Raw genomic sequence first — 26678 nt, forward strand, 5'->3', positions numbered from 1 at the left:
GACACAAATGGTGCTTGCTGAAGACTCTCACAGAGCAGGGTTTGATAAATTTGACCCAACAGATATATTTCAAACTATAAAATACTTACCTTTGAATAGTTGTGAGTTTTGACAAGAGCTTTCCCAATTTTGCTTGCTAATGTTCCATCTTTGGGATTCTGATTTAATGCTTGCTCATACGCTACTATTGCTTCTTCAGGCTAATATTGGCAGACACAAAGATAAACAACAAATGAACAGCTTAACTGGATCTGATTAAATGGCAACATTTCTATAATTAAGCTCTATATTTGGAATACTTAATAAGACTAATTAGTTACATATCTAAGTCTAGAACCTTAATGATTTCAGAGTCAGCTAGGATGGGTGTAACTCAGTATAACCCTCATCCATGAAAACATGCCTTTATCTTCATAAATGATAGGAGAATTAAGAGACAGTTTCTCAACTTTTAATTTCTAGTTGTAATTATAAAAGCCAGATTGAGTCAGAGGACTGTTTCCCTTTGAAGAAATCACCATCTTAGCCTGTAGCTCTCTTAGTCCTACAGTTTAAAGGAGACTCCTAATACGCTTTTCATATGATCTCTACTGCAAATGATGATAAGGTTGAATTACTAGTTCTCAGTTTGAAAAAAAAAAAAAGTGAATCTTTTATTGCAATGGCTGCCTTTTTATTGTGACAACTAGATTTCAAACATTAAATAAACATTATGTATACAAAACAAATTCCTTTAAAGACAACACTAAACTAATTAAATGAAGAGTTGTTTTTAAAAATTCTAAGTTTAGTAGCATTAGCTAATTTACCTCTTGAATATTCATGTATGCATCACCAAGGAGAAGAAAGGAACGAGGACTGGGCATTCTTTCAGCAATTTCTCTGGAAACAGACCAACTCTACTTAGTATACTGAATACAAATATCTTCTGAACTGATGAAAAGGTAGTATTACAAAAAAACTCACCCATACCCACACCCATAGGTTGTTTACACTAGATCATTTTTTTCCATAAAATCTTTCCATTTTCTGAAATGAAAGTAGCAGAGCACAGGTAGGCGATAAAAACATAGAATCTGATTATCCAGAAATATAAGCTGCTATTTTTGATTTTGAAATGATGTGGGATTGATTGTACCAAAAAATGTGAGGGGGGCAAAAAATATGAAGGGGGAAAATGCCTTTCCATGCACCTTGAGCTCCGATATTCATGGCAAAGATCGTATCCCAAAATAAGTTACCACAAAAAATAAAAAATCTTTTACTTCAACATTTGCTGCTCCTTTTTTATCTGCAAAATTTAGGCTTCTAAAGCTGTTCTTCAATTCAAACTGCAAAAGTTACTCAAATAATAAGTCTTTAACATGCAATATCTCATCTAATTGGTCCAAACACTCTTTGAGAAAGATAATTATTCCACTTTTATAGATAAAGTCAAGAGTTTAATCTACAGCTAAAGTGTCAGATCTGCCCGAAAACAAAACAAAACAAAACATGCTTTTAACTATTATATTATAGTGCATCCAAAACAAATAAACCCTATTTTAAAGTATTGTCATATCATTAGAGAGAAGATAGTGGTGATGTTTTTGGAAACATGACAGAAAATATATTGTAGGAACTACAGTTTACCCATACATACATGGTGTGATACTCAGTTGCTTTTAATCACTCAGCACCTAAAAGAATCTGAGCAGTTTTCTGATCTTTGATATTTACACAATATAGATGAAACAATAGTGAATTAACTCATCAATATTTTATTGTGTTCCCAGATAAAAATGTTAATTTTCTCTTACGCGGAGTTATGTTTGCATGTTTATCTTTTTGTTTGGGGAGAAGAGTAAGAGCAACCTATGTACGTGCACAGGCATGTGTGAGTGTGGATGCATGTGGGTGTGTTGTGTATCCCAATAATCTGTAAGGACATCAGTGTATGGAACAAATTTTAAAGTTCCTGCATGTACACCAAGGAAAATTTGCAATCCATACCTAGCTTAGTACATACTAAGCAATAACTTTCTTTTGTTAACATTACTATATCGAGTAATAAATATTCTATGCCCTGAATTATCGGTACATTACAGAATGCCCTTAAGCTATTAGAATACAGGTCCCTGTTGCTCTTTCCCTTCCTATACAGGAAGATGAAAGAAAGACATCCAGGGCCAGAAACTGCATTTACTGAGGAGAGCTAAGAAACTCTCAGCTCAAGTAAGCTACAGGTTAAAATAATCATTATGTTTTCAGGAAAGTGAGTAACTTCTTTAGAGAGACTGAGGTTGGTGGTAGAAGAAAGTAAGAACACACTAAGTAAAGAATCTGCAAAGCATCTGTAAAGCAGTTGAGAGAAAATGAAAAATAAATCTGGGAATTAATTTTAGGAAGTAAATATGTCAAAAAAGATGGGTTGAAATAACCATTTACCTATAACAAGTAATATACAACATTTTCTCTTTTCTGTACTTGAGATAGATATCTGCCATTTTTTCTTTGGCTTCTATAAAATATGGCTGTTCGGCTGTAACATTTCGAAGCATGCTTAAAGCCCGCTCAACATCTCCCTGGGCCAGCGCTAGGTCGGCATTAGCGATAGTAACACGCAATTCTTCAGATGTTCCAGCAAATTCATGGATGGCGTCTTGTAAAACTTTTGCTGCCTCATGCTGAAAAGATGGGTTGAAATATTTTTCTTTCAAAATATAAAACAAATTGCTGTACAGAGGAAGATTTTCTAATAATACAGAGAATAATAAGTACAAAACATATGATATTTATGAAATAAATTAATAGATTTTTAAAAAGTACAAAAATTAAAAACCAGAATTAAAGACCAAAGTCAGCAGAGGCTATAACTATTTGTTAGCTTGTAAAGTGTCTTCCTAACTAGGACAACAGCAATTGCTACGTAAGATTTGCTACTTCCACAATATGCTGAGCCTTTACTTTGCACCCAGTATAGTACTCTCCCATTTAATTTTCACAATAATCCTCGTAGACAGTTACTATTATTACGTCCTTCATGCAGTTAGGACACTGAGATTTAGAAAGTTAAAAAGTTAACAAATGACAGAACTAGAATTCACACTCGGGCAGCCTGAGTCCAAAGTCTGAATTCTTAACCATGTTCACCCACCACCTTGGTGGGATCCAGGCCACAGTCACCCACTGCAACCACCAGTTCTTCATCAAATAGCAGATGGCTCTAATCCCTCCACCAAAACATCGTTTTTTTAGACCTCAAGTAAATATATTAATTCATTCCCAAATCTGTAACCTCAATGAATCTAAAATGACATTTTTTAATTCATTTTTATTGAGATATATTTACATACCATGTAGTCATACAAAGCATACATTCAATTGTTCACAGTACCATTATATAGTTGTGCATTCACCACCAAGATTAATTTTTGAACATTTTCATTACCACACACACAAAAATAGTAAGAATAAAAATTAAAGTGAAAAAACAATTAAAGTAAAAAAAGAACACTGGGTGCCTTTTTTTTTTTGCCCCCATTTTTCTACTCATCTATCCATACACTGGACAAAGGGGAATGTAGTCCATATGGCTTTCCCAATCACACTGTCACCCCTCATAAGCTACATTTTTATACAATCATAAAATGACATTTATTTCAAGATTCATCTCACCTTTGGGGATTATAAGATATTCTGATTTCTGAAATGTTAAAATGTAGAAAAAGTACATGATAGAGTCAAAAATATATGGTGATATTTGTCCCACTTATTAAATGTATTTCATATTAATTTATGACTAAAATAGAAATTCCATGTTAATTTGGCAAATATATAGAAACATGGCCTTCTACTAAATTTCCATTAAAATATGAAAAGAACTGATTAGCAACTGATGCAACCTAAAAAAAAAACTGATATAAAGAACTTTAAATTCCTCATTTTCCACAAGGCTTTAATTCTTCTCTCAGAATTACTATCTCTATCTCTGTGTATTATTTTTTTAATCTATCTGACTATATGATACATAGCTGTATTTATTAAGTGTTTGTTTTGTTTTCTCAACTATTAAAATTTCAGGTTGATGCTTTCATCTTATTCCAGTAGTATAAGTGTGTGCATGTAGGTGTATGCATGCATGTTAATCCTTTTAGGAATTCACAGCATTGTAACTACATTATATTATTTCATTTCAAGGTAGACAAGGTAATCTCACTGTATCCAGGGCACAAGTTGTGTTTAACTTTCTGGGGCTTGCAGAAAGTATATATTTTAGTTCAAAGTCACAAGACATAAATTCTCTAAACTTTACCACTTGGTCAAGGGGATAATTTTGCTTTTTCATTTTCTATTAGTACATATTCTTGAAGATAAAACTTTATATTTGAGCCATTAAAATAAAACTTGACCTACCTGTTCTCCATTTAAGCAGTGAACCTCAACCAATTCAAGAAAGATTGATAAGCGATGGCCCGCATCTACTTCAGGTTTTCTGTATTTTGATTTTGAGGAAGATCCAGTTCTCCTCATTCCTGGTAAACTCATTGCCATATGCAGAGTTTTAATTGCTTCTGCTATTTCTCCCATTTTCTTTTGTGACTGAGCTTTTATCAAATGATATAAAGGATAGTCTCTCACCTGAGAAAAAGAATTATTTAGAAATACTTCTTTGGAGTGCTCACAGTATTACTGTATAATTTATAATCTAAACAAACATTAGCTGAATAGGATCTGTGAGGATAGTCTATAAGTCTATTTCTGGTTATTAACTCTCCTATCATTTATTGTATTAAATAAGATTCAGGGAAATTGCCACTATTAAGCATCCTTCTAGATGACAAACAGGTTGATTAGGTGCTTCTGCCATGATAGAAGAGAAATACAAATAAAGTTTTGAAGGCTAGCAAATATTCTCAGAAATTATTTGAATTTACAGGAAAGGAATTCATCTGAGACTTCTAGTACTGATATGAAGTTATTAGTTTTATAGAAATAGGTTTTCCATTTTTTTTCTTATTTTTTTTTTTTTAATTTTAAGACTAAAATTTCAGGACACTTTAATCAATTATTGGCTTTACCCTTGGATACTTTTCTTAAACATGGAAGAACAAGCCTCTCTCTTTATTTTGGCTATCAATAGAGTACACAGAAATTTTCCAAGAGAAATTCTGTGTTTTCTAATAGAAATTTTCAAAGAAAATGACACGAAATAAGGAATATCAAAGAAGTCAAAGGGAAGATGACCTGGAGTGAGTTGATGGGGCAATCATTTAATGTTCAGGAAGTCTGCAGTCCTCCTAAGTTTACAGTTCTCAACTTTAGCTGGGCTGCACATTTACCTAAGGAGCATTGTGTAAATGTATACTCATGCTTATACTCCTCCCTCTGAGGTTTTGTTCTGGGGTTATGATGCATCACCAGTCTCAAAAATTACTGTCCTAAGAAGCAGGCAGTATCTTTTGCAAATCTAGTCTAGAACTTGATTTCTCCATTTCATTGAAGGGTTTCCTCATAATAGGGCTCAAGACACGGTGAACCAGAGCAAAAGTTTGGGGAGCTTCTCCATGACTCCAGGTAGTTCAGGAATTACCTGATCCTACATTTTCCCTAATGCTAAGGGGAAACTGGATGTATCCCCCCAAAATATCTTAGATAAAAATCTAGTGTGTTTATATCCTTAAACCAGTTTGACTTTAAAATGACAAGATGTTTTTTTAACAGTGACTCTAAAAAGAAGATATTAAAAACCAAGGTCCAAGAAAGAGGAAATAAAATCTATTAACCTTTATACATAAAAATATTTGACATAATGCTTTACAGTTTACAATTATTTTTAGATGCATTTATTATTGAATTAAATCTTCAATATAATAACTATGTTGTATGAATTTTATAGAAAAGAAAACTGAGGCTCAAAAAGAGGTGAATGGAAAGACCCGATATTGAACCCAGGTCTTTTCTCTTCAAGTCTAAATACTTTCTTAATTACACCACAGTTGCCTCCATTCTTTCCTCCTACTGCTTGTGAGTACAAAACTTTTTTCCATTAAGAATACATCTATTGGCAAAATCTGTCAGGCTAAAATTCTTAATGATTGACTATGTAAACATCTGCTATAGGTTCAAGGAGTGGAATATCTTATCCACTAGAGGCTGAAATACTTACCTTAAAATTATAGCTCAGACAAAGTTCAAGAGACTGAGAACACAATTTGAATTTTTCTTGAGACAAATAAACCTGAGCCATCAGGAGATGAGCATCTGCATAAGAAGGACTGTGTTCTAGACAGTGCTGCAGGTTATTATAAGCTGCTTCAATGTCACCTAATGAGGAAAACAAAGCACTATTATATAATTCAGACAATTAAGAGTTAGAAATCTAAGAGAGAAGAGGGAGATGTTTCAACTCCTATTTGAGTTGTGTTTCTGGTGTTTAAACTTAATGTCTCCTGTTCATAAGGCCATGTTTAATATCCACCTGCACTACTTAACTTTGCTCTAGCCCAGTATGAAAGAATATACCTGTAACTCAGGCCAGCCTTTGGTCATAGGAGCAGACCAGGAAAAGTGTGTGGAAGGTTCAGAGTCAATCATGACTGTTACCGAGAGGCCTATAAATGCACCTTTACTTATTTTCCTTATCAAAACAACAATTTTTTGTTTACAATTTCATCCAAAACAAATTCCCCAAAATTTAATTTTTCAGTGTCATTTATAATAAAGAGGATAGTCTGATAATTATTCTTTGCCAGTAATTTTAACACTATATAAAAAATAACAAAAAAGTATAAGGATATTTTCCTTAAATTATAAATTATAAAGGCAAAGGATATATTCCAGAAATTAAGAAATACGGGTTATGGGATTAAAATACCTTTAAGTATAAATTAGAAGAAAATTAAACATTTTAGAAAATATTTGCTGTACAGCTAGGAGTCTTCAAATGGAAGGAAATGATGAAGATTAAAGTGGAGGAATGGACGAATCTACCTTGGGCTGATAGATGGGGTAAGATGTGGCTCTGTAGAGACAGATCAGCACAGACTTTAGGTCCCAGTAGTTTCTCTTGATGAGACCCACAATCGTCTGCATTTAGCCATTTCATAAATTGTCCTTAAGTAGGTATAGCTAGGCCCCCTACCCATTTAACCTTGCTAGGAGAAAGGGGCAAGAAGAGATCCTAAATTATCTTCTGCTCAATTACTCTCCTCAACTGTGCCTAACACTTTAAAAAGTTTTCTAGTTTCCAAAAGGCTTACCTAACATTCTAGTAATCATAGAAATCCATTTAAAAAGCATACAGAAAATACAACTGGAGTATTTTAGAGGTAAAACAAGTTTTGTTTAGATATTCTAGGTTTTTTTGTTTGTTTTCAACGTTCAAAACTGAAGTCCAAAACACCTGTAAGGTCAATATAAAAAAACCCAGGTCTCCTAATCTTTAGTTCAGTGCTCTCTTAATTATATATAAGAAATAACTATTTAAGATATCTTTAAGTAGGTCTCTGCCCCTCCAGAATTTACAAATTTAATTTATTTAGCATAGCATGCAGTCAACAAAATTACATTAAATATATATACAAGCACCATAATGATGGTCTATTTTTAAGTGAATAGTCAGCATACATTTGTCTATATCCTAAAAAACTAAAGTAAATTGGGTTTTTGGTTTGCTTGTTTTTTTTAGCTATAAATACCAATCCCAGAAACTAAACAGGAATCAATCTATGCATTTCACAGGGGCCTGAAACCCAGCAAACATTACACTTGGTGATACCAGAAAGTCAACAACTATGTATTAATGACTATAAATTATTATTGTCAGTCCCAGTACCATCTAAAGAACTCAGCTAATTTTTAAAAAAAGTGATACAACTGCATTTTCCCAGAAATTCACTTGAACCACAAATGGTTACAGTAATTACTAAAAGTGATATAGTGTAGGATGTTTTATAATTTTATTTTGGACTAAAATGAAGTCTATGTACATGTAAAATGTGCATTTTATGTGAATATTTTCCATACATGTGGAGTACACAGTTGATTTACACCTGTTTTTATCAACATCAGGAAAAAAATCAAGGTATACCCTACCTGACAAATATTTCACTTTTGCTATTAGGAAGACAGCTTGCAGAAGACCTGGCACAGTTCTTACTATAGTCTCCAGGATTGAGGTACAACGTCTGAGAAGTGGAAAAAGAGGCTGCCCAAGACTTGCAGGCTAAACAAAACAAATCAGTAAATCATCTTATGATAAATTTGTTTCTGACATTTAAACTTTAAATTCTCCTGTTCATGAGGCCATGGTTTAATGTCTACTTGCACTATTTACCTTTGCTCTAATCCAGCTAAAAATAAATGCATATTAATTTTAGTGTGACTAGCAAAACTATGTATTTTTCTAAAATTTCTCTTATTCTATTTATTGCTCAATACCTTACTATGATTGGACTAATACTAATTTATCTCCTGTTTCTATGAACAGATTATGTAAATAATGGCTTTTGCTTAGCAAAATAACTATGAAATTATTGTGCAATGATTGATTTAATAACATATGAAAGCAGCATATCTGCTCAAACACTTTATGAAGGAAGCACATTTGTTCAAAGGAAAGAAAACTGGGAGGTAGAGTTTCTTACTAGTACCAACAATTTGAGTTCTAATTCTAGAACTTACCTGTGATTCACTCAATTCAGTAACTTTCACTACCCTTTATAGTACTGAAAGGTCAGTTTTTAAAGAAATCAGATTTTCTGAGTAGATTTAAGAAGACAGAACACACTCATATATATATATAACACCAAATGTCTCATACCTTCATATTCCTCACTTTTCTGCCTGGCAAGTTGTGGACCCTCATAAGTTTTTTCTTTTTCTCCTTAAGAGTAAATATGGTAACTGAAGCAGTACTAGAGTATTTGTTTTCTCTTTGGGGTTTGTATTATTCTTCTAATGGCTGTTTATACAACCTATTTTTACCCAACTTTCATCCAAACACAACTTAGAAATGTGATATTAGAATTTAAATATCAATGTTCATTCCCACTGCTTCACTGTACTAATGCTGTTTTCTTTATCTGAAGGATGCCCCTTCCTACTCCCCCACGCCCAAAACACACCGATTCCCAACTAGAGTATGGCCTCTTATTGACAATCAATTCTGTAATAATGAGCCTTGTTACTGACAAGGAAATGCTGTGTCTCCTCACTTGTGCTGAGGCAGAAAAAAATGTTATTGACACTGTAGATCAAGGGCAATGTTAAGACCTTCCTTTTTAGCAATGGTATTTGTTAGCGTCCCTCATGATATCTCTACACTGAAATGTGAGCTGGATATAATAAAGTTAGGTAGTTTATATCTGTTTATCATCTATAATAAAAGAGTGGCGATTAATGGATCTGTATCAATTTGGAAAGAGCTCTCTGGCATAGGGTTCCATCCTCAACTCTTAAGTTCTTAATGCTTGGATGAGACCATCCTGACTCTCTCAGAGCTAGATAAGGCAGATGACAGATATTAGGAGCAGACAGATGACAATGAGGATCCAAAAGGAAACCTGGAACATGCAAATAAACTTCCAAAATCTGTATGCCTGTTTTATGAAAAAAGGAATGATTTGTGCTTTAACTAAGTAACTGAACTTGCTGCATGTCACTCCAGAGAGAGCAAGAGGATCAGTAAGTGCATGAATTTTAACACAAAGCACAGCTTGGCTTAACATAGGAAATGCAGTCTAATAATCATAGTTATCAGTAAGAACTCCATTGTTCAATACATCCAGATTGTATGGGCACTTGGTGGAGATGCTATACAGTAAATTCAGATATAAAGTGGATATCTGAATTAGCTGAACTCTAATGGTTCTTGTAAACTAAAGATTTTAAGATTCTGTGAATTACAAATGAACATTTGTAATACAATACACTTATTAGTTGATAGCAGTCCTTACAATAAACACTCCAATTAAAAACAATTGCAATTAAAATAGACACAAATACCACGATTTTAAGACGCCAATATAGTACTAGCATATGAAAGATAATTTATTAATACCATCTGCAAAACATCAGTGTAAATGAATTCCTGAAAATAAGAATTATGTACCTGCATTGGACAGAAATTCAGATATTCTGTAATAATTTCTAGCAAGAAATCGGGATTCAATTTTTCAAAATACTCTATGCCAAGTGGTAAATCTTCCAACTGTGAAATATGAGTGTCCAAGACATCATTTAACAAATGTATAACTTCTTCTTGTCTTTTATTTTTCTTCATAGCTAGAACTGCATGTAAATATATTAATTCCTGAAAAATAAGTAGTTTTCATAAAATTATTCCATTCAATTATAAACTCATTTTTCCTATTTAGATTGCAAATGTATATGAAGTGCTATTCATGTGCAATTATTTTTTCAAACTTATGCATTAAATTGGATTCTCAGAATAATTTAGAAAGATTTTTAATTTTGCATGGAGGTAAATTAATAAGTGGAGTTTAATATTAAAATTAATGTGCATTAGTCTTTTTAAGCTATTTCTAGTTACCAAGAACGATTTAAAATTTCATTTTTATAAATAGTAGCTATGAATATCCTGCTAAAACAAAATACAATACCGCAGATTTTCCAATGGACTGTTGAATTTCACTAAGGAATTCTAGCTGTTGATCTGCATCCTGTAATTGCCCTTCTATTAACTGACATCTGATAAATCCTAAAACCAAAGAGGACATAAGAAGTCAAAGCCCACATCAATTCAGGGATGTACATTTCAAGCTAATACAAGCAACATTAACAAAACAGGGTTTTTTCCCATCACAATAAATTAAAGTTTTAGACTAAAAAAAACAGAAAGAAGAAAAAGAAAAGGGTGAAAGCAAGTAAAATGGGTAAACTTGGAACCACACAAAGTCATTCACTAAAGAATTCATAATTTATAGGAATTATCTGGTAAAAATCTATTCTCTCAAGATATTATTTAAGAAATAAAACATCTATTTCTAAAGATGCATGACTTTTTCTATTGTGGATAGTAGAGAACAGTTTGATTTATTTAAAGCATGTATTTATGATATACATAATATGTCCTTCTGAGACTTAAAATTTAAGTCTATTTTACTTGAAATTCACTACAAAATCACAAATTACAATTTCCTTTACTGGCATATGTTAAAAGCAATTACTACTTAATTCTATATTAGGAACATTTATAGAAATATCTGTCATACCAATTAGTGCAGAAACACTAGTCTCATCAAGTGTCATCGCAGTCTTATACCATTTCAATGCCTCTTTAACTTTTCCTTGTAAAATCATTTGGTATCCAAGTTCTGAAGCAAATTCTGAATGATGAGGGGTTAAACTAAAAGCTCTTTCTAGTAACATTTGAATTTTTTGAAGAATAAGTTGATTACGGCCACACTGTAAGAAAAAAAAATTAAGTAAAACTAGAAGTCAAATATTTCTACTAGGACTAAAAGACTATTTTTATTTTTTTCCTAAACTAGTGATGCTGTGGCATAGCTTTTTAAGAAACTGCCTTTTTCAAATGTCTCACAGTTGTTTTACAAATTAGGCAGGAAAACCATTACTTCAAGGTTATATATATTTTATTGAACCAAAAAATAGGACTAGGATCTACTTGGCCCAAAAGACAAGCTGTACCAACAGTGAAAATATTTTTAAAGATCAAACCTTGGACTCTTGAAAAAAATTTTTGAAATACTGAAGGAAATGGCAGTATTGTCAGAATAAGTACATAACTTTTGAGCACAACATTTAAGAGTAAAATAGTTATTTAGATGTTTGAATTTTTGTAAGCTTATCAAAAAACTAATCAAAATAGTATGCATGGGAAAAAAAAAGGTAACTATCCTCCTTAACTCAATTTTTAATAGCAGGGATTTTTTCCTCTGACAATATTTGCTTTTTAAATGAGAGAAATAGTTTATTCTTGTCATTTAACAACTAATATCCTTGATTTTCTTTCACTTTTATGTGTACAAATTATCTTAGTTATGTGTATTCTTTCCTTATTTTTTGCTAGTTTAATTAACTTTTCAATCTTTTCATTCTCTTTATTGATTTTTATATTCTACTGAATTTTTCTATTCCATTCCTGATTACCTTCCTTCTACTGGGTGCTTACAATAAAAACATTTCTTTACTATTATATATAAAAAAAAGATACCAACAATTTCCCCCACTAAAATAGTTAATCATCCACTGTCCTAGTTTGCTAATGCTGGAGAATGCAAAACGCCAGAGATGGATAGGCTTTTATAAAACAAGGGTTTATTTCACTACACAGTTACAGTCTTAAGGCCACAAAGCATCCAAGGTAACACCTCAGCAATCGGGTACCTTCACCGGAGAATGGCCAATGGTGTCCGGAAAACCTCTGCTAGCTAGGAAGGCAGCCGGCGTCTGCTCCAAAGCTCCGGCCTCAAAACGGCTTTCTCCCAGGACGTTCCTTTCTAGCAAGCTTGCTTCTCTTCAAAACACCACTCCCAGCTGCACTCTCTTTTCTCTCTTTGAGTCAGCTCATTTATATAGCTCCACCAATCAAGGCCCACCCCGAATGGGTGGGGCCACACCGCCATGGGAACATCTCATCAAAATTATCTCCCACAGCTGGGTGGGGCACACTCCAAGCAAATCTAACCAGCACCAAAACTTCTGCCCCACACAAGACCACAAAGATAATGGCATTTGGGGGACACAATACATTCAAACTGGCACATCCACCTTAATTTTCTTTCAAACAGTTTAAAAAATAAACAATAAAAACAGAACAACCCTAATTATATGGCCTATGGATTAAAATAAACTACTTCCTATTTCTTTGCCTAGAATGCACATCTGTATCCTTAAATGATCAAGTGACCCTCCTTCCATGAAGCACTTGGCTTTTTATAGTTGGAAATCATCTCTCCTCTGAAACGTGTTTCAACTGGAAATGTATCACATATTTATGTACATGCTGTATATACACTCTAGGCCATATACTCTTTGGTGTTTCAATCTTTTTTGCTTATTTTATATTCCCTACTACAGGTAACAGAGTTCTGGTACATGGTAGGCACTCTTACAGTTCTGCTGAAGGCTATTGTGACCTTATAAAAAAGTTGAGCATTCTGTGGTTCCATGGCATCCAATGTGTTTCCTAAGTCTTCTAGCTTGGTGGAAGCCTAAAACAAAAGTAATTAGTATAATTTTTAAATATACTAAGGAAAAAAAAAAGCATAATACATGAACATGTGCACTAAAGAAAACATATGGGTAGACATGATTTTCTGTTATAAGGCCTTTACTTTTATAAATTCCCCCTCTTCCAATGAACTCTTATATGCTGCAAGATATATTAAAAGTTCTTTTAAAAAGTTCAATAATTATAAAGAATTATTTAGTTTTAGTCAGTGTTTCTTTAATATTTTTTATTTAATGGACAACTTTGGGTGTATAATGACAGTCATAATATTCAACTAACTATACATGTCAAGCTCCCTCTCCAATGATTAATTCATGATGTACATGAATAAGTGTGATATGAAGGAAAACATATTTACAAACATACATATTATATGAGATCAGCCCTTGTATAACCTATATGGCTTGGTTTATATTTAAAATATTTTCTAGAATAGAAAAATCATTACAGTATCTAACATAAGTAATGTCAATGCCTAGAAAATTTACTGAAAAAAATTTGCCCCATAAGATTATTCTAGTATTTACTGAAGTATTTATTAGCCTTTGTCACAGTAACCACTTTAACCACACCAAACACAATCCAAATTCACTATTTGCTATAATACCATTTGCTACAGAATAGATTTTGGCACTCTATAAGTCAATATATGGCAATGTGCTTCACTACTGAAGAAACAAATATACCTTATTGTAAGGTACACTTGAATTTCATCCTCTCATTTAATTAGGCAAATTCAATTAAATTGTAAGACTAACAAAAATTCTGCATATGTATTCTTACATATCGAATATAAATAAATGATTACATTAATCATATATATTATTGCATAGGAGTTCTATAAAGAGAATGCACATAATTAATGATTTAAGTAGGATTTTCAAGGGTAATTTTAACTATATAATATTTTTGCTTTACTAAGAAGCTATAGACTTTAAGATATATTTCTACTAGTCAAATAAAAACTACCATGATGTACACTCTAAAAGAGCACTTCAAGGCCCCATTAAGTATGTATGTGTGTAACTAAATATATAGGTTTAATACAGGAAACATAGGCAATGCAGTACAACTTACCTTCTCTATTTCTCCCTCCCTACACAAATAGTAGAGAGCCAACATTCTCAGTGCTTCTACATTTTGATTATCTTGTAGCATTAACCTACAAGAAAACATTTCAGTTAGTATTAAAGCAAGCATATATTTTCTTTTACTTGAGGGCTTGAAAAGTTGATTTATTGGCCTGCCTATAATTTCTCTGCCCAAATAATTAATTTTAAATTAGTGAAATGACACCTGCTGTGTGAAAATTATCAACCTCACCATTTAAACTAAAAAATCTCTAGATCTTAATTTTTAATATATTTTTAAAAGATATGACTAGGTTGTACCAAGAGTCTCATTAAATCCTATGGCAACCCTACATAAAATATTAGTTAGCACACACAACAATATGTTAAAAGATGAATTCACCTTGACTAGGCAGATTTATTACAGTTGTTGTAGAAATGTAAAGGTGGTTGAACATTAAGAAGATCTATTAACATAATTAATAACATTAAAAACCACATAATCACCTTGAGGGACTAAGAAATTTGATAAAATTCAATACTGATTCATGATAAACATAATAACTAATAATGAAAGGAGACTCTCTTAACCTGATAAAGGTTATCTACCAGAAACCTAAAAAGAGTATTATACTTAAAAGATGCAACATTATAATTATTCACACTGCAGTCAGCAACAGGAAAAAAATTCCTTTTATTCTCAATACTATTTGACACTATAAAAGAAATCTTGGCCTATTCAATAAAAGAAGAAAAATAAAGAAATATGAATAAGAAAGGAAGTGATCCAGAAAATTCTAGAGAATACATTTTAAAAATGGAATAAGTTGTTCTGATTTAAGGATAGATATGTGCAGAGACAGACAGATAAATAGAAATAGATAAAGTTCTTATGTGATAAAACAAATTAGAAAACACAAAAAAATCATATTAACAGGAACAAAAACAAAAACAAATCAGGTATGAGTTTAGTAAGAAATATGCAAAAGCTATATTAAAAAAACCTATAAAATTTTCTCAAGGACATTTAAAAAAAGAACTGAAACAATGGATTAACACATTAGGTTTCTTATCATGGATGATGTAGTACACTGAATTATTGGTTCCAGTTGTTCAACTCTCCCCGAATATGTGTCTTCTGCCATGTAACATGCAGTTCCTCCAACAAAAGACAGGTTGTACTTTATTGCTCCTTAACCATAAACCTGGACATTTTTCTCATATTGCCAATGGAATGTGAGAAGAAGTAGAAGTATGCTAAGCCTAAGTTTTAGAGACACTGAATATTTTTGCTTATACTCTTGTACCTCTGCCATTACCATGACAAGAGCTTTCTTTGGGCAGTTGCTGCTTCTTGGTTTGAGCCCAAGGAAGAAACACTTGGAGCTGACCAGCACCCAAGCTGTAATGAGGTGCCACACCCACTCAGCTGGATGTGCAGGTTAGGGCAGAGCCCCAGTCAAGCCTGATCTATCAGCCAACCCCAGATGACCCACACAAATGTGAGAAATAAATGCTTATTATTCTATGCCCTGAGATTTGTGGTTGTTTTTTATGCACCTATAGCTAGCTGATACAGATGATAATGCTCATCTTTGGTAAAAAAATTAAATTAAAATTCTTTCCCAAATAACCTATAGATTTAATGCAGTTCAAACCAAAATCTTAAAAGGTGTCTTTTTATAATTTGATAAGTTAATACTGGCAGTCTACTATAAAAGAAGAGCCAAGAAAACTATCAAAAAAGAAACAGCATGATGGGAAACTTACCCTAAAAGGTATTCAAATTCAACAGAAATATAGGAAAGAATAGGCCCAGTTAAAAGAAAAAAATCAATATGCAGAAAAACAATTGCTTTTAAGATATGAAAAGATGCTCAATCTCATCATGAGTAATGAAATTAAAATTAAAATAAGGCACTACTCTTCTATTAGATTGTAAAAAGAAAAAAAAAGAAGCAGTGATAATAGCCAGTATTGGTGACTGGTGAGGACGGGGAAAGGAGAGCTATTTAATAGACTATTCATGGGAGTATAAATTAGCACAACTTCTTACAAGAGCAATTTGGCTTGTCTATCAAAATTTACATGTGTTCACCTGAGGGAGAGACTGTAATCTGTCCCTCAAATCCATTTTCACCTTATTTTCTTGGACACATAGCTAACCAACATTTCCCAGCAGTCTCTGCAATTAGATGTGGCCAATGTGAGAATAAGTAATATCTAACAACACTTTTAAGAAAGGTGAAATGCCTCTCCCCACTCACCCCTTTCATCAGCCGAATACCAAAGATAGTAGGTCCTGGGAGATGGGAGAGTAGCAAGATGGAAAAAGCCTAGGTCTTCCACAGTGTGAAAAAAAGCTGCCCAATCAATGCTAAGGCCCACTCCCCACCCACACACAAAGCCTATCATGTTGAACCATTATATGCTTGAATCTACTGTCTATAGTAGCTAAGTTTACCCTAACAAACACAATATCCTTTGATTCAATCTTAATCCATACTTAAGTAAAGCTGACTTTCTAAGCAATTTGTTTTGTCTGTATCTTGAAAGGATTCTGCCCAATGTTTGTGTGAGAAGTTCTATTGTGACATCCTGATTTTAAAAGCTAATTATCATTTGGAAAATTGACTTCTGTAATTTCAGTATTTAAGTGATATGAATTCATTTGTTCATCAGAAACTATAAATTTGGGGCTAACAGATTTATTCTCATCCAGTCTCATGGCTTTATATGACATTTATTTGCTGGTGACTCCACCCCAGACCTCTCTCCTGAACTCCAGATTTCAACATCCAATTGCCAACATGTACATCCATCTCTACTTTGATTTCTAATAGGCATCTGTGATGGTTAAGTTCATGTGTTCACTTGGCCAGGTTATGGTTCCAGGCGTTTGGTCAAGCAAGCCCTGGCCTGACTGTTACTGTGAGGATAGTGGGCTTAACAACTGAGGAGACTGCCTTCAACAATGAGAGAAGTCTCATCCAATCAGTCGGGGGCTTTAAAAGAAGTAATGATTTCAGTAGTCAGAAGAGAGAATTTCCATCTCTACGTCAGCTAGTCAGCTTCTCCTTGGGAAGTCACTGAAACCCATCATAGGATTTCCCAGCTCATGGTGTGCCTTGCAGAATTTGGACTTGCCCATCCCCACAGTCCCATGAGACAATTCTTACAAAAATCTCAATATTTATAGACATCATTTGTCGGTTCTGTTTCCCTAGAGGATCCAGCTTCTCAAACTGACCTTCCTTCCAAAATCATCTTCTTCCACATTCTCCCCATTCAGTTAAGGGCAGCTGCATCCTTCTAGTACAATATAGGCTTTAAGGGCAAAGATTTTGGGAGCAGAGTGCTCTGGATTTGAATCCTGACCCCACCATTTACAAACTGTGTGACTTCCACTAAGGTATTTGACCTCTCTATGCCTTTCTTTGTCCAGTCATTTGTAAAAGTGAGATACTAACAGTTTCTGCCTTTTAGGGCTGTTGTCAGGGTAAATAGAAAGTGCTCTTACTGCTCTTAGCACTTACAAGGGTTCATCATAAACATCATCGTTGCTGTTGTTAATTTAGTTGTCAGGCCAAAAGCCTTGGAACTATCTCCAACCCCTCTCTCTCTCCACCCTCCAGGTCAAAACATATCCAGATTCCCAACCACTTCTCACATTTCCACCACAGCCATCCTGCTCCATGCCACCAACACTTCTCATTAAGATTACTGCAATAGTGCACAAAATGGTCTCCTTGCTTCTGCCCTTGCCCCCTTCCCCTCAGCCTGTTCTCAACACAGCAGGCTGATTTTTTTAAAATTTAAGTCAGATCATGTTACTCCTATGCTCAAAACCCTCCAATGACTTCCCACTTGAGATGAAAAACCAAAATCCTTACAATGGCTGACAAGAGCTTTCAGACCTGGCACCCCTTCCCTCCCTCCCATCCTTCCTCTCGGACTTCACCACTTAATCATCTCTCCCTTAACTCCTTCCCATTCCTCAAACACACGACACATATTCCCATCCAAAGGTCTTCACACTTGTTTCTCCTTTCTGCCAAGTCTTCGCTCCGATGTCTGCATGGCTTTTGCTCTCACCTTCTTCAGTCTTTGCTCAAATGCCGTCTACTCACGGAGGCTGTCCTTGACCACCCCATAAACCCAAACCCCCTTCACTCCCTAATTCACTTTTCTGCTTTATCTTTCCTTCATAAAACTTGTGACTTTCTAATGTACTACATAAGTTACCAACTTTTTTCTGTTTATGATATGGTTCCTCTCACTTGAAAATAACCTTCATGAAGTCAGGAATATTTGTTTGTTTACTTAAAGCAGTGTCTGGTTTAGAAGAGGTACTCAGATAATTACGTAAACCAATTCATTTTTTAAAAGCATGCAGTGTTAAGTTTCCCTTCAATTCTGTGCTATTTTGAAAAATTAAATTTAAAAAAATCTTGAGACAAAAGAATACATTTAGATTTTCTTTCTTCTCAAAATTGTAACCAGACTCAAAGATGTTTGTTGTCTTTTTTTTTTTTTAACTTAACCTTTGTGCTGTCTCAACTGTCTTGTCCCAATCCTGCAAGGCTAGCTGTAATTTCATTTTCTTTACAAAAGCAGGTAGAAAGCTTGGAAAGTTCACAATTATCTGGTTCATGGTCTCCAGAGCACCTGAATAATTTTGTCGAATCTCAAGGCATTGGGCCTAATGGAAGGGAAAACAAAGTGACATCAAAATTATGATTATACACACCAAGGTTCTCACAATAGTAATACCTGAGTAGGCAGGAAGTTTATTATTGCCTATTTTCTTATTTTATGAGTTTCTTGTTAGAAAGAGCTGTCAATTTTATAATCAGAAAAAAATAAAAGTTTAAAACATCACAGAACAATATACAATAATAGGAAATTTCATGTTAAAATCTACTTTTAAATAACTCAGAAATATTAATCTAGGATAGAAATTTTAAAAATACGATTTTAGAAACACCACACAACAAATAATTTGCTACCCTTATCCTTTTAGAAATAAATATTTCCAGGATATTTGTAAGGAGTATCTGACATTAAAGCATTTTTAAATCTATTTTTTATTACTTCCAGATTAAAGAAATTCTGACTTCAAAGAACAAACAACTCTCTCTACCTCAACAATTTCACTTCTAGGACTTTATCTTAATATAATTGGGCAAAACTAAAAAAAAAGAAAGCATACAGATAATATTTATGGTAAAACTATTTATAATAGAAATAATGAAAATAATCCCAAATGTCCATAGAAGATTTTTAATATAGCCTATCTGTTTATTAGAATTTTAGGTAGCCATAAAAAGTGCTTATGTAGATTTGTAGATCTATTTTACATCATGATATGAAGAGATGTCATACATATATAATGCTTTAACTAGTTTTCTCTAGGTGGTGATATTTATTTTCTAATTCAGTAGTTGATGAACTTTGTTTTTTTTTTTTTTTTTTACAATATCCATGTATCAATCTGATAGAAAAAGCTATAAATAAATGCTATAGATAATGTTTTGAAAACAGATAATGAGGCACATTTATCACATCAGATTTTTAAAATGTATTTCTGGATTTCCTTTAGCAATAAATTTAGTCATAGTATACCTCAGTGAAAAATGAGTATCCAGTCTCAATAGATCTATGATAGAATTTTTTTTTTCTGCTGCAAAAAGCTTTTCTGCTACAAAAGGAGCAATGTGGAGACATTAACAAGAGCCAAGACATGAATCCCCTCCTCTTTTTCTCTTCACCCCCCCACCCCAATGTCTGCTAGTCTAAAAGACTGTTTTTCCTATCCTATAAATTTTATTTCTTCTTGCTGAATCAAAATAAAATTAAAAAAAATTTTAAAGGCCCTCAGAAGACAGCAATGAGGATTGAAGAGAGTCTGAATATTTCCACCCATCAATGTTTTCTAATGACTCTGTCAATTGCTCATCCCTCATCATGTACATCAGATCATGTTATTTATATGTTCAAAACTTTTTAGTGGCTTCTATATCATTCAAATTAGAAGCCAAAGGCCTTACAGAATTCACTCAGCCTCTCTTCACCTCCCCATATTCACATGCCCCACGTGCCCCCACACCTGCCTTCTTTCCCGCTAATCTCTATTTCTACTCTTATGCTTGTTTACTTCATGTTAGCCTCCTGGACTCCCTGCTATACCCTGAACATGCCTTAAGGTATTTTTACGTGTTATTCCCTCTGTCTGGAATGCTTTTTCCCCAGATGTCCACACAGCCTTATCCCTCACTTCCAATATGTCACTTTCTCTGACTACCTTATTTAAAATTGCAAGTCACAACCTGGCTTTCCTTCTCCCCCTTTCCCTACTTTATTTTTCCATTGCACTTATCCTCTTCTAATATACTACATAATTTACTTATTTTGTTTATTGTCTGTCTCCACCACTAGAATAGAAGCTTCACATAAGCAGGAGGTTTTTGTTTTGTTCAGGGTATACCTAGTAGCTAGAATGATGCCTCTCACATATTAGACACACAATAAATGTTTGTTGAGGAAAGAAAAATGAACCAAGAAGAGAAAAAAATAAATAAAAATGACCCAGGATTCAGGAGCTTTGGTAAGGAGTACATTTCTCTAGTTTATTACTCATTGTCCTACACAAATGGAAATCCCTTCTACAACATCAGAGCTGACAAAATCACATGAAAATTATTACCTCTTTTCAACTACTTAGTTTTGTGGGTTTCAAATACATTATGAATAAATTTAAAAACATGATTTATTCATGTTAACTCCAACTCACCTTACCCATAAGAGCAAAAATATCATTTCCATCTTGTAATCCCTCTTCAAAATACCTTAGGGCTTTTTTAGTATAAGGTTCTTTTCCTCTTGTAATATCAAGCCATGCTCTCAAAATCTGTCCCTGTAAAATGAATAATCTCTTACATCTATTTTTTGGAAATAAAAGAAATAAATATTGATGAGAGAGCTAAACCTATTAACAGTTTTAAACGTTTTTCTGTAACTAGTAATAAAAGATACCAAATAATGTTATGAACAATAAAATTCTGTGCAGTAAAATAGCTTTTGAACCCTGGCCAGTCTGGAGTCTTGGAAACTATACTTTATTATGAATTTCAGCCTTAAAGATTACTACTTTCCTCAACATTATTATTTATAAACATGTCAAATATTCCATTAATGTTAAAAGCAATATATTTATCTGGTCCTAAGCCAGTAAATTAGTATTAATAATCATTAAACCTGCAAGTCAGTATGTAAATAAGAATTTGTCACCAGATGAACCAAGATGGAAAAACAGAAGATGCCTCGCTTTCACATACAGTAAACATTACGATAATTTGACAATTGTCCTTGACCTCTGTGACTACTCCCGTGAGTGTCAAATGAAAGGATAAACGGCCTCAGAAATAAAAAATCTATAAACATTTAACTAAGATTTTTACCTCCTTTATTTCACCTGAAAAGACAGATACGGATACTAAAACAATACTAACTCCATTCACTAGATCAATGGTTTCAACTACTGTCTCTGTGGATGATTCCAACCTATATTTCTAGCCCAATACCTTTTCTAAACTTTTCTTCTCTTTTTCCAAAAGCTCATTTCCTATCTCCACTTCACTGTTTTGCCAATGCCTGCAATATAATGTCTTAATGCCAAATATGTTGCCTCCCTCCCAAACTAGCTCCTCATCCCAGCATATTTTCTCTTTGTGTTAAATGGTCTCAGAACCACCCAGGCTTAAAACTTCAGAGATATCCTTGACCTTTAACATCTCACTATCTTTGCCCCACTATTTATAATCAGTTGACAAGACTCATGGGTATTTAATAATTCTCAAATTTGTATGCACTCTACAATACTTCAGTATACATTCTCAAATTCTTCTGCCAGAAAGCACTACCTTTTTTCACCCCATTCTAATTTCTCCCAGGCCAGTTGATCCGAAAAAATGTTGCATTCTAATTATATCACTCCCATAATTAAACACCTTCAATGGCTTCTCAGTGCCTACAGATTAGACACAAACATTTATACCTAGCAGTTAAGATCCTCCAATTTGCCCCAAACCACCTCTCTAAGCTTTTCTCCCACCACTTGCATACTGTGATCCAATCAAATCTGAGGTTCTCGCTGTACCCAGAACCAACATGTCTCCTTGTTCTTCTCATTTCCGTCTATTATTTTTCATCTTGGGACTATTTGCTTCTCTTTTCCATAATCACTGCCTGTTGAAACTGTGTCCATCTTTCAGGTTTTAGCTCAAATATTCTTCCTTCAATAAACTCTTCATTATTCTCCTAATACTTCTAGATACGTTCTCTCCTTAAGTATTAAAAATAGTGCCTAGCACAAAGCCAGCAGGCAGTAAATGTCAGCTATTATTTTCTTGAGCACTTTAAAAACACCTCTTTAGGAATTGAAGGAAACTTCCTCAACATGATAAAGAGCATATATGAAAAACCCACAGCCAGCATAGTACTCAATGGTGAGAGACTGAAAGCCTTCCCTCTAAGATCAGGAACAAGACAAGGATGCCCGCTGTCACCACTGTTATTCAACATTGTGCTGGAAGTGCTAGCCAGGGCAATCCGGCAAGACAAAGAAATAAAAGGCATCCAAATTGGAAAAGAAGAAGTAAAACTGTCATTGTTTGCAGATGATATGATCTTATATCTAGAAAACCCTGAGAAATCGACGATACAGCTACTAGAGCTAATAAACAAATTTAGCAAAGTAGCGGGATACAAGGTTAATGCACATAAGTCAGTAATGTTTCTATATGCTAGAAATGAACAAACTGAAGAGACACTCAAGAAAAAGATACCATTTTCAATAGCAACTAAAAAAATCAAGTACCTAGGAATAAACTTAACCAAAGTTGTAAAAGACCTATACAAAGAAAACTACATAACGCTACTAAAAGAAATAGAAGGGGACCTTAAAGGATGGAAAAATATTCCATGTTCATGGATAGGAAGGCTAAATGTCATTAAGATGTCAATTCTACCCAAACTCATCTACAGATTCAATGCAATCCCAATCAAAATTCCAACAACCTACTTTGCAGACTTGGAAAAGCTAGTTATCAAATTTATTTGGAAAGGGAAGATGCCTCGAATTGCTAAAGACACTCTAAAAAAGAAAAACGAAGTGGGAGGACTTACACTCCCTGACTTTGAAGCTTATTATAAAGCCACAGTTGCCAAAACAGCATGGTACTGGCACAAAGATAGACATATAGATCAATGGAATCGAATTGAGAATTCGGAGATAGACCCTCAGATCTATGGCCGACTGATCTTTGATAAGGCCCCCAAAGTCACTGAACTGAGTAATAATGGTCTTTTCAACAAATGGGGCTGGGAGAGTTGGATATCCATATCCAAAAGAATGAAAGAGGACCCCTACCTCACCCCCTACACAAAAATTAACTCAAAATGGACCAAAGATCTCAATATAAAAGAAAGTACCATAAAACTCCTAGAAGATAATGTAGGAAAACATCTTCAAGACCTTGTATTAGGCGGCCACTTCCTAGACTTTACACCCAAAGCACAAGCAACAAAAGAGAAAATAGATAAATGGGAACTCCTCAAGCTTAGAAGTTTCTGCACCTCAAAGGAATTTCTCAAAAAGGTAAAGAGGCAGCCAACTCAATGGGAAAAAATTTTTGGAAACCATGTATCTGACAAAAGACTGATATCTTGCATATATAAAGAAATCCTACAACTCAATGACAATAGTACAGTCGGCCCAATTATAAAATGGGCAAAAGATATGAAAAGACAGTTCTCTGAAGAGGAAATACAAATGGCCAAGAAACACATGAAAAAATGTTCAGCTTCACTAGCTATTAGAGAGATGCAAATTAAGACCACAATGAGATACCATCTAACACCGGTTAGAATGGCTGCCATTAAACAAACAGGAAACTACAAATGCTGGAGGGGATGTGGAGAAATTGGAACTCTTATTCATTGTTGGTGGGACTGTATAATGGTTCAGCCACTCTGGAAGTCAGCCTGGCAGTTCCTTAGAAAACTAGATATAGAGTTACCGTTCGATCCAGCGATTGCACTTCTCGGTATATACCCGGAAGATCGGAAAGCAGTGACACGAACAGATATCTGCACGCCAATGTTCATAGCAGCATTATTCACAATTGCCAAGAGATGGAAACAACCCAAATGTCCTTCAACAGATGAGTGGATAAATAAAATGTGGTATATACACACGATGGAATACTACGCGGCAGTAAGAAGGAACGATCTCGTGAAACATATGACAACATGGATGAACCTTGAAGACATAATGCTGAGCGAAATAAGCCAGGCACAAAAAGAGAAATATTATATGCTACCACTAATGTGAACTTTGAAAAATGTAAAACAAATGGTTTATAATGTAGAATGTAGGGGAACTAGCAATAGAGAGCAATTAAGGAAGGGGGAACAATAATCCAAGAAGAACAGATAAGCTATTTAACGTTCTGGGGATGCCCAGGAATGACTATGGTCTGTTAATTTCTGATGGATATAGTAGGAACAAGTTCACAGAAATGTTGCTATATTATGTAACTTTCTTGGGGTAAAGTAGGAACATGTTGGAAGTTAAGCAGTTATCTTAGGTTAGTTGTCTTTTTCTTACTCCCTTGTTATGGTCTCTTTGAAATGTTCTTTTATTGTATGTTTGTTTTCTTTTTAACTTTTTTTTCATACAGGTGATTTGAAAAAAGAAGGGAAAGTAAAAAAAAAAAAAAAAAAAAAAAAGATGTAGTGCCCCCTTGAGGAGCCTGTGGAGAATGCAGGGGTATTCGCCTACCCCACCTCCATGGTTGCTAACATGACCACAGACATAGGGGACTGGTGGTTTGATGGGTTGAGCCCTCTACCATAAGTTTTACCCTTGGGAAGACGGTTGCTGCAAAGGAGAGGCTAGGCCTCCCTGTATTTGTGCCTAAGAGTCTCCTCCTGAATGCCTCTTTGTTGCTCAGATGTGGCCCTCTCTCTCTGGCTAAGCCAACTTGAAAGGTGAAATCGCTGCCCTCCCCTCTACGTGGGATCAGACACCCAGGGAGGTGAATCTCCCTGGCAACGTGGAATATGACTCCCAGGGAGGAATGTAGACCTGGCACCGTGGGACGGAGAACATCTTCTTGACCAAGAGGGGGATGTGAAAGGAAATGAAATAAGCTTCAGTGGCAGAGAGATTCCAAAAGGAGCCGAGAGGTCACTCTGGTGGGCACTCTTATGCACACTTTAGACAACCCTTTTTAGGTTCTAAAGAATTGGGGTAGCTGGTGGTGGATACCTGAAACTATCAAACTACAACCCAGAACCCATGAATCTCGAAGACAGTTGTATAAAAATGTAGCTTATGAGGGGTGACAATGGGATTGGGAAAGCCATAAGGACCAAACACCACTTTGTCTAGTTTATGGATGGATGTGTAGAAAAGTAGGGGAGGGAAACAGACAGACAAAGGTACCCAGTGCTCTTTTTTACTTCAATTGCTCTTTTTCACTCTAATTATTATTCTTGTTATTTTTGTGTGTGTGCTAATGAAGGTGTCAGGGATTGATTTAGGTGATGAATGTACAACTATGTAATGGTACTGTAAACAATCGAAAGTACAATTTGTTTTGTATGACTGCGTGGTATGTGAATATATCTCAATAAAATGATGATTTAAAAAAAAAAAAAAAAAAAAAAAGAAGGGAAAGTTAAAAAAAAAAAAAAAAGAAAAACAAGGAAAAAAAAAAGATGTAGTGCCCCCTTGAGGAGCCTGTGGAGAATGCAGGGGTATTCGCCTACCCCACCTCCATGGTTGCTAACATGACCACAGACATAGGGGACTGGTGGTTTGATGGGTTGAGCCCTCTACCACAGGTTTTACCCTCGGGAAGACGGTTGCTGCAAAGGAGAGGCTAGGCCTCCCTATGGTTGTGCCTAAGAGCCTCCTCCCGAATGCCTCTTTGTTGCTCAGATGTGGCCCTGTCTCTCTAGCTAAGCCAACTTGAAAGGTGAAATCACTGCCCTCCCCACTACGTGGGATCAGACACCCAGGGGAGTGAATCTCCCTGGCAACGTGGAATATGACTCCCAGGGAGGAATGTAGACCTGGCATCGTGGGACGGAGAACATCTTCTTGACCAAAAGGGGGATGTGAAAGGAAATGAAATAAGCTTCAGTGGCAGAGAGATTCCAAAAGGAGCCGAGAGGTCACTCTGGTGGGCACTCTTATGCACACTTTAGACAACCCTTTTTAGGTTCTAAAGAATTGGGGTAGCTGGTGGTGGATACCTGAAACTATCAAACTACAACCCAGAACCCATGAATCTCGAAGACAGTTGTATAAAAATGTAGCTTATGAGGGGTGACAATGGGAT

At 34.6% G+C, this 26678-nt stretch overlaps 1 protein-coding gene across 3 annotated transcripts in view; it reads right to left on the reverse strand.

Annotated features, from left to right (window-relative positions):
* Nucleotides 1–26678, reverse strand: part of TTC21B (tetratricopeptide repeat domain 21B) — a 79683-nt gene that overhangs the window by 44610 nt on the left and 8395 nt on the right. Inside the window, exons 5-17 of one of the 3 annotated variants that reach the window (XM_037849608.1) lie at nucleotides 21062–21184; nucleotides 18813–18970; nucleotides 14276–14360; nucleotides 13080–13178; nucleotides 11217–11409; nucleotides 10605–10702; nucleotides 10094–10294; nucleotides 8077–8206; nucleotides 6149–6306; nucleotides 4396–4620; nucleotides 2428–2666; nucleotides 810–882; nucleotides 90–200 (exon numbers count right to left, since the gene is read on the reverse strand). In XM_037849608.1, coding sequence (XP_037705536.1) covers nucleotides 90–200; nucleotides 810–882; nucleotides 2428–2666; nucleotides 4396–4620; nucleotides 6149–6306; nucleotides 8077–8206; nucleotides 10094–10294; nucleotides 10605–10702; nucleotides 11217–11409; nucleotides 13080–13178; nucleotides 14276–14360; nucleotides 18813–18970; nucleotides 21062–21184 — 1893 coding nt within the window. Of the gene's footprint in view, nucleotides 1–89; nucleotides 201–809; nucleotides 883–2427; nucleotides 2667–4395; nucleotides 4621–6148; nucleotides 6307–8076; nucleotides 8207–10093; nucleotides 10295–10604; nucleotides 10703–11216; nucleotides 11410–13079; nucleotides 13179–14275; nucleotides 14361–16366; nucleotides 16378–18812; nucleotides 18971–21061; nucleotides 21185–26678 lie in introns of those variants that run through there. The other 2 variants (XM_037849609.1, XM_037849610.1) reach the window with 2 other exon arrangements.

The sequence above is a fragment of the Choloepus didactylus genome, chromosome 9 (assembly GCF_015220235.1).
Source record: "Choloepus didactylus isolate mChoDid1 chromosome 9, mChoDid1.pri, whole genome shotgun sequence".
In the NCBI taxonomy this organism is placed as follows: domain Eukaryota; kingdom Metazoa; phylum Chordata; class Mammalia; order Pilosa; family Megalonychidae; genus Choloepus; species Choloepus didactylus.